Here is an 8,896-nt window from a genome sequence, read left to right on the forward strand (position 1 = left end):
GCACATCCCTGCAAAGGTAATTTAATACTGAATCCGATGCATGTAAAATTTAAGTGGCACGTGTTGCGAGTTATTGTTTTATTTAAGGTTTTTCGAAGGTATGTCAGGTCGCACTTTATGCCTCGCACTTATTCACGGATGACTTTTTTAGGCGGAAAGCGGAAAAACTATTCTGCCAGAATGACGATGGTGTCATTCTGGCAGAATAATTTTGCCAGATCCGCCTAAAAAAATGATCCGTAAAAAATTGCGTGGTAAACAATGCGATGAAAGCAGCATCATTCGGAAGCTGATAAAATCACTTCTCCTTACCACATCAAAGCAAATGTTATATTTTTTTCATAGCCAAATGAACAGTGAACACAGAAATTTAAATAAAAAACTCGACTTGTCAAATATAAAGCAACTGCAATTGCGAAAAGTTAGACAAAAAATCGTATCTATTAAGACTGCTTATGTGATATGGCAAGAAAAGTAAGCATCACAAAAACGACTATAAAAATACTTTCCCGAAATATTTTTCGAAATTTTATTTTTGAATCGTGTTCAGAATTAAATTTCTTTTCCAGGGGTGTCAATTTCGTGGTGGGGCAGACGAAGGAAACGCGAGCAGAATGGTTTAAAAATGGGGTAAATGTCTTACGTATTTAAAAATAAATAGAGATTTTAACGTTTATAGACGCCTTTAATAAGGCGTCTATAAAAATATTTTCACGAAATATTTTTCGGAATTTTATTTTTGAATCGTGTTCAGAATTAAATTTCCTTTCCAGGGGTGTCAATTTCGTGGTGGGGTAGACGAAGGAAACGCGAGCAGAATGGTTTAAAAATGGGGTAAATGTCTTACGTATTTAAAAATAAATAGAGATTTTAACGTTTATAGACGCCTTCAATTAGGCGTCTATAAAAAATATTTTCCCGAAACATTTTTCGGAATTTTATTTTTGAATCATGTTCAGAATTAAATTTCTTTTCCAGGGGTGTCAGTTTCGTGGTGGGCAGACGAAGGAAACGCGAGCAGAATGGTTTAAAAATGGGGGAAATGTCTTACGTATTTAAACATAAATAGAGATTTCAACGTTTATAGACGCCTTCAAATAGGCGTCTATAAAAATATTTTCCCGAAATATTTTTCGGAATTTTATTTTTAAATCGTGTTCAGAATTAAATTTCCTTTCCAGGGGTGTCAATTTCGTGGTGGGGCAGACGAAGGAAACTGGGGCAGAATGGTTTAAAAACGGGGAAATGTCTTACGTATTTAAAAATAAATAGAGATTTTAACGTTTATAGACGCCTTCAATTAGGCGTCTATAAAAATATTTTCCCGAAATATTTTTCGGAATTTTATTTTTAAATCGTGTTCAGAATTAAATTTCCTTTCCAGGGGTGTCAATTTCGTGGTGGGGCAGACGAAGGAAACGCGAGCAGAATGGTTTAAAAATGGGGTAAATGTCTTACGTATTTAAAAATAAATAGAGATTTTAACGTTTATAGACGCCTTCAATTAAGCGTCTATAAAAATATTTTGCCGAAATAATTTTCGGAATTTTATTTTTGAATCGTGTTCAGAATTGAATTTCCTTTCCAGAGATGGTGTAAGAGGTCCCGCGTGACCAAGTTGGTTGTTGATTCTACTGAAGGTGGTTTTCTGGAATCTAACGCCACTCGTGCTGTATTTCCAAATATTTATTTCCACAAAGCCAAAGATTGCAGTAACATTTAGATTAATACAGTCTTAGACAGTGAAGGAGGGGTTAATTTCGGCTTAATTGACACCTGTCAACAATACATAAATTGATAATTCCCTGATACACTAACACTTAAAAGCTTCCCTTTCAAAACAATATGGCTGACAGGCGAGAGAAAATGGCGGCGTGCGTAGTTAAAGGGAAACGTCTTCTACCAGAAAGTTAAAGGTGATGTCTCCAATTTGGGTTTTAAGTAACATATTGCTGTCAGTCCCCGCTACAGTCCCCCCGAAAACTTTTAATAAGTTTTCTAAAATTGGAAGGGGGCTGACGACACAGTAAAGCAGATGTGAATCACATACAAGAAATCGTCTGGCGGCAAGTATAAGCGTCCGCGTAAATCAATCAAAGTCAGTTATCGTCGTTGGGCTCAATCAAAGTCAGTCTCGTTATTGGTCGCTCTCTGAGCTTTCCGCCAGGCAAGCGAGCCACAACGGAGCGTACATGTCCGTCCGAACCTGTTTTTGTTTGTGTAATGATTGCGTATGGATACTTCAGGAACTGCGGTTCGTCTTCGTCGTTCAGGATGACGAGATCGCCTATTTTGAAGTCTCTTTCTTCTTTGCGCCACTTCTGGCGTTCCTGCAAGCCTGTGAAGTAGGTTTTGTACCATCTGTTCCACCACAGTTCTGCTATTCGCTTTGTAAACGTGTAGCCTCGTCGAAGCTCGTCTCGGGGTGAGGTAGGCTAATGTTGGAAGGCATACAATCATCTCTTGGTTGTAGTGTGCCAACCATTAAGTCGATGGGTCGCAATGGTGGGAGGCCGTCATCTGATGGTGACTTGGTAAGTGGTCTACAATTGATGATATATTCTGCCATCTTACAGCAGGTTTGAAGCTCATCTTCCGTCGGGTTCTTTAGAGACAGCTCTGGAAGAGCAGCCATTGCCTTACGAATGGTGCGGATCTGCCGTTCATATAGCCCTCCATGATGAGAAGCTTCCGGTGGCCCAAATTGCCACTCTATTTCCCACTCTTCCATTCTTCTACGCAATTCTGGTGATTTACCAACCGATTGGAGAGCAGTATCAATTTCCTTCTTCATTAGGGTATTGGCACCAACGAAATTTGTCCCGTTGTCAGTTCGCATGAATTTGGTCCTGTAGCCTGTGGAGCAAAGAAACCTGCGGAAGACATTCATGAAGGAAGACGTAGTTAAATCTGCCGCTACTTCAACACGCACTGCAGTGGTGACCATGCACACAAAAACACATAGCCAGCGCTTAACACAGCTTCTGCCCACTGCCACACTGAAAGGGCCCGCGAAATCGGAAGCAGTGTGTGTGAAAACATGCAACCTAGGTTGCAACCTTACAACCGGAAGCGGTGCCATCAACTGCTCACCCCTTTCCCTACGCCTTAACCTACAACCCAAACAGTCCTTGATGTAATGTCGAATGGTGGCTGTGCCTCCTATTGGCCACAGTCCGTAGTCGTGTTGCAGAGTCCCGAATACTAAGTCAGGACCAAGGTGTCCACCGTCTGCATGACTCTTTTTCACATATAGCCTAGTTCGGTACACCAATGCCTGTACGGCAGAAGAATTGGATGTTTGAAGTCGAAACCAAGATCTGTGTTTTGCAATCCTCCCCCTATACGAAGTAAACCATTGCCATCTAAGAAGGGAACATACCTACACAGCTGGGTCAAGAAATTAGGTCTTTCTTTCGGGGGATCTTTATTGAGGGCCTCTTCAAAGGGAATCTGGTCCTTTTCCATTCTGCTGGTGATCTTTTCCAAGGTCTCCTGCTGCACCAGTTTCAAGAGAATGATCCGTGCCTTATCCCTTGTCATAGGTGCCATTGCCTGTGCACCTTTTCCCGTTTGAAAGTGTGTTTGAAGAGATCTGAGGCAATGATGAGCTTTGACTATCCGTATTTCTGCTTCCGTACTGCTGCTTGAGTCTAACAAGGCATTTAGTATGCGGCCTTTTCCTTCTGCTTGTGCAAGATTAATGCGCAGAACTGGACTTTTGATCCCTTCCAATATGTCTGTGTCACTGTCCCCCGTTCCTCAGTTTTTTCTACCAGAATAATGCCAGATTGTCGAATAAATGCAGGGCCTTTGGCCCACAATTCGAAACTCTTTGTTTGCCGATGGTGCATACCCCTTGATGCTACATCGGCCGGGTTTTCCTTTGTGTCAACATACTCTGGTATTTGGTTCCCAGTGCCACTGAGAATTTTGTCCACGCGGTTTCTGACAAACTGTGTCAGCTCTTTCGTAGTGCACTTGCACCATTTTATGACCGTTAAGGAATCAGTCCAGACACATGTCTGGCGTATAGGGATACTGATGTCATATTCTGTCTGTTTACTGGTGTATTATATACAGAAATAACATGCACTTCTACTTTGATTAATTACTGACAACAGAATGTCCTTCCGGGATACTTGCCAGGATTGCCAAAAGATAATCTGGTAACCGGTCATAAGCATAACATAATAATCACATTTCAATACACTACATCCCTTCCTTCTCGGATTAAAACGTAGTTTTCCAAGGCATTACTTATTTGGATAAAAACTCATTTTACATTAAATGATCATTAAGCTACAGATGATGAAAACCATGAGCACTTGAACCAAACGACGCATCATCATTAGGTTTCGTTTACGTAAGCATCATTCATGCAATCTATGGTATACACAGATTAACTTTAAGTACCAACATTTACTGTCAAAAGCAATATAGCCATACTCCATAGATCATGATTAGCCTAATACGTTTGCTTCTACTTTTCACACTTTGATCTTGAAATTGTAGTGGCGAACAATTAAATAGATTACCACTCAATTGACATGACGTTTAAGCAAATAGACATGCGTTCCAGAGCTAGTCTTTATAACGAAAGAACAAAAGGAATCATAGGCATACAAGTCTGCATTCTAGTCACTTCAAGTTACATAATCGTTAAAGCGAGCAGGTTTACTGACATTACGTGTCGGACGAGAACGTACAGGTATTGAGGACTCATTCAAATCAGCGTTCACGGTCATGTCAGCAGGAGGTGAGTTTACATTTTCATCAGTGGTGTTCAATTTCTTAAAAAACGACGAATTTCGTGTCAATTGAACCCCTTCATTGTTTTGTACTGTCACTTCCCCCCTTTCCTTCCTAACTACCTGTTGGGTAGCGCTATCAAAATTTGCAGAAAGTTTATTTGATTTTTGACTTTTAACCAAAACTTCATCTCCAACCCGAATATCTGAGTCGACAGCACGTCGCTTAAAGTCAGTATATAGTTTACCGTCTATTTTACCCTTCCAGTCTCTGTCTCGAATCCCTTCATCAAAGATCTGAGGTTCTCGGCACAGTTCAGGTAATTTAGACTTCATTTCTCTGCGAAACATCATATAATAAGGAGTAGAACCTGTAGAAACTTGCGGAGTTGAACGATATGCCATTAGAAATTTGTTGATCTCATACCGCCAATCTTTCTTTTCAACTTGAGCAACTTTGATTGCCTTTAACAATGTTCGATTTTGTCGTTCCACCTCACCGTTTGCTTGAGGCCATAATGGTGTTGTTTTGCGGTGTATTACTCCATATTCTTCAAGAAAATTCTCAAAATCATTCGATACAAATTGTGGACCATTATCAGTTCGCAATGAGTAAGGTACTCCAAACCTTGAAAACATGGGCAGAATCGCTTGAATCAATTTTTCGCTTGTGATTGATTTCAAGATTGCAATTTCGTAAAAACGACTAAAGTAATCTACCACTACTAAAATGTTCTCACCACTTGGTAATGGACCAAGAATATCTGCCGCACAATCTTGCCAAGGCCCACTTGGTGGCAATACCCGAACAATTGGTTCTGGTCTGCAAAAGTCGCTGGTGACTTGACATCCGTGACAAAGTTTACACATCTTTTCTGCATCAGCATCGATCTTTGGCCACCACACCTTTGTGCGTAATCGATTCTTTGTCTTGACAATGCCTTGGTGACCCTCGTGTGCCAAATTGAGCACTTTTTCACGCAATGTAGCAGGTATAACGAGTCTTGTCCCTCTGAGCAACAAGTTTCCATATGTACACAGTTCATTTTTTACATGCAAAAAGCTTGTGTCTGTACACTTGGACCAATTTCCTGAATGAATATAGTCCCTAATTTCTGACAATTGTGGATCAGCAGCTGATTCTTGTTCAAGTTCTTCTGTAGATAAAGCGACTGGCATACTTTGAAGAACAATAGATCTCACATAATCATAAGGTTCTTTTAAATCTCTGCTTTCTTCATAGGGCTCTTTATTTAGCCTTGACAATGCATCAGCAATGTTAGTTTTCCCTGGACGATAGATAACACTAAAATCAAACGATTGTAAACGCAATACCCAGCGTTCTATTCTTGCTGATGGTCTTGATTTCTTTGTGTAAATGTATTGCAGGGGCTTATGATCTGTTTCAAGTTCAAAATGTCTTCCAAATACATACAAATTGAATCTTTCACAAGACCAAACCAACCCTAGAGCTTCTTTTTCCGTTTGGCTGTACTTCTTTTCCACATCTGACAAACTTCGAGATGCATAAGAAATGACTCTCCACATTCCATCTTGTAACTGTGTCAACACAGCACCTAGACCAACTGGAGATGCATCTGTCACAATTCTTGTCTTACAGTCATTCCGATAATATGCCAATGTATCAGCCTTTGTGATCGCTGCTTTTAATTTCAAAAATGCATCTTGGTGTGCTTTATGCCATTGAAACTTTGCAGTCTTTTTGGTCAAGTCTAGTATAGGCCTTGCAATGGTTGCTAAATTTGGGATAAACTTAGCTGAAAACTGAACAAGACCCATGAATGATCTGACTTCACTAGCTGAAGTTGGAGGTTGTGCTTTTTGAATAGCTGCAATTTTCTCTGCACTGGGACTTACCCCTTGTTGGTGCAAGTCATGTCCAAAAAATGTAAGCTTTGACATTCTAAACTGACATTTTGTTTTATTCAAAGTCAATCCAGATTTTAACAACTTTTCCAGTACCACATGTAATCGACTGTCATGTTCTGTCCTGTCTTTTCCATAAATGACAATGTCATCTGCAATGTTAGCAACACCATCGCAGTTCTTCAATAAATCCCAAATAATTTTCTGATATTTTTCAGGAGCAGAACTCAGTCCAAACATTAGCCTTTTATATCTGTATAGACCTCGATGTGTAACAAATGTTGTAATATGGCGGCTCGTTTCATCCAACATTATTTGATGAAAGCCCCATTTTAAATCCAACTTACTGAAAACAGTACTACCATTGAGTTGATACAACAGTTCTTCAACAGTGGGAATTGGATGTCTCTCTCTAACTATAGCCTGATTGGCTTGTCGCATATCAACACAAATGCGAATGTCACCATCACTCTTAGGTATGACTACCAATGGAGAGATCCAACTTGATGGTCCTCCTGGGACTTCTTCTATAATATCAGCATCAAGCAATTCATTTAACTTTACATCTACCTTTTCTCTTAGCGGAAATGGTACTCTTCGAACAGGTTGAGCTACTGGCTTAAGAGAATCATCAATATGCAATTTTAACTCATAATCTTTTAACAAGCCAACACCAGTAAATAAACCATCATACTTAGACACAATGTCATTATCAACTTGAGGTTCAACATTATTAGCACCAGATTTAACACCATTTACATGTATTGGACCAACATGCAACAAACCTAAAGTCTCTGCGGTGTCTTTGCCCAATAGTCTGTGTCCATCGGTATCTGCTACCACAAAGTCAGCAACACATACTTTTTGTGTAACTTTTGATTCAACTTTTGCCGTAAATGTTCCTAATGTTGGAATTGGCTTCTTACTTCCATACGCGTACAATGTTTTAGCAGATTTCCTTGTTGTTGCATTAATATTACATGTCTTTAGCCATTCCCAAGTTTGCTTGTTCACAATGTTGCATGATGCACCGGAATCAACTAACATGTCTCCCACCGACACACCACCAATGTTTAAACTTACACTGCACAGCCCATGTGTTGAACTTTTCATTGAAAAGACATTAGTTGATGCTCCAAATTCATTTTCACCCAATCCTGAATTATCTATTTGATTGGCATTAGATTTTAAAAAGGTTTTAGATTTTGCATTTCTTTGTTGATAAAACTGTGTTGTATTCCTTACTTTTGATCTGCATTTCTTTTGAAAATGTCCCAGATTTCCACATTTGTGGCACTTCTTCCCTCTTGCAGGGCACTGCCTGTCAAGTTTGAAATGACCAAATAATCCACATGCAAAACACTCTTGTGTGTCTTTTCCCTGTTTTGACTTAATGTTACTCTTTCTTTGTATAGGAACTGAATTTACTTCATGCTGCATGCTTGGTTTTAATGATTTTCTTTCCATCATCTTAACCTGTGAATTAACTGCTTCATGTGCTCTAGCAATTGCTAATATATCATTTAACTGCACATCTCCTTTTTCCAAAAACTTTCGTCGTAAATGATTGGAATGACATTTATCAATTACTTGATCACGAAGTTGGGTATCCAATGAATCACCAAATTCACACATAGCTGCCTGTTGTCGCAGTCTGCAAACAAATTTGTTCACCGGCTCATCATGTTTTTGCATCAATTGCCTAAAAACATGGCGTTCAAAAGGTACATTAGCCTTAGGAAGAAAATGATCATCCAACAATGTTAAAGTCTCTTGAAGAGTTTTACCTTCATTGTCTGGAACCAAAGAAAAATAAATTTCTTGCACATCCACACCAGCAGTGTGCAGCAGCAGAGCCTGTTTTTGTTCATCACTGGTGACACCTTTTCCAGTGATATACAATGAAAACGCCCGTTTCCATCGCTTCCAACGTTGTCCCTGGCTTTGTGCATTACCATTGACATCAAAGGGTAATACAGCTGACACCTCGCAGGTAACTGCAGCTCCATTCATGATGCTCACTAGTAGTTTGGACAACACGATAAGAACAATTCAATGTCTGCTGGACCTCTTGAACCAATAGGCTACAGATTTAAATATTTTCCTCGTCGCCAAATGTCATATTCTGTCTGTTTACTGGTGTATTATATACAGAAATAACATGCACTTCTACTTTGATTAATTACTGACAACAGAATGTCCTTCCGGGATACTTGCCAGGATTGCCAAAAGATAATCTGGTAACCGGTCATAAGCAT

General features: G+C 39.6%; 1 protein-coding gene across 1 annotated transcript; it reads right to left on the bottom strand.

Annotated features, from left to right (window-relative positions):
• Nucleotides 1-2,099: 2,099 nt before the first annotated feature.
• On the bottom strand, nt 2,100-3,552 carry LOC145784665 (uncharacterized). The gene is made up of 3 exons (XM_082596531.1): nt 3,383-3,552; nt 2,455-2,873; nt 2,100-2,338 (listed from the first exon to the last, which is right to left on the bottom strand). Exons 1-3 carry the CDS (start codon nt 3,550-3,552, stop codon nt 2,100-2,102), a joined length of 828 nt encoding a protein of 275 aa, XP_082452657.1.
• Between the last annotated feature and the right edge of the window lie 5,344 nt (nt 3,553-8,896).

Source organism: Aplidium turbinatum, chromosome 15 (genome assembly GCF_918807975.1).
Source record: "Aplidium turbinatum chromosome 15, kaAplTurb1.1, whole genome shotgun sequence".
Lineage (NCBI taxonomy): Eukaryota > Metazoa > Chordata > Ascidiacea > Aplousobranchia > Polyclinidae > Aplidium > Aplidium turbinatum.

Bases quoted from the DNA above. Each gene is read 5' to 3' on its own strand.
- LOC145784665 (XM_082596531.1), bottom strand. From the start codon at position 3,552: ATGGCACCTATGACAAGGGATAAGGCACGGATCATTCTCTTGAAACTG. The intron at 2,874-3,382 runs GTATGTTCCCTT...TGTCTTCCGCAG, and splicing joins TTCTTGACCCAGCTGTGTAG to GTTTCTTTGCTCCACAGGCT. The intron at 2,339-2,454 runs GTATGCCTTCCA...CCTACTTCACAG, and splicing joins ACTACAACCAAGAGATGATT to GCTTGCAGGAACGCCAGAAG.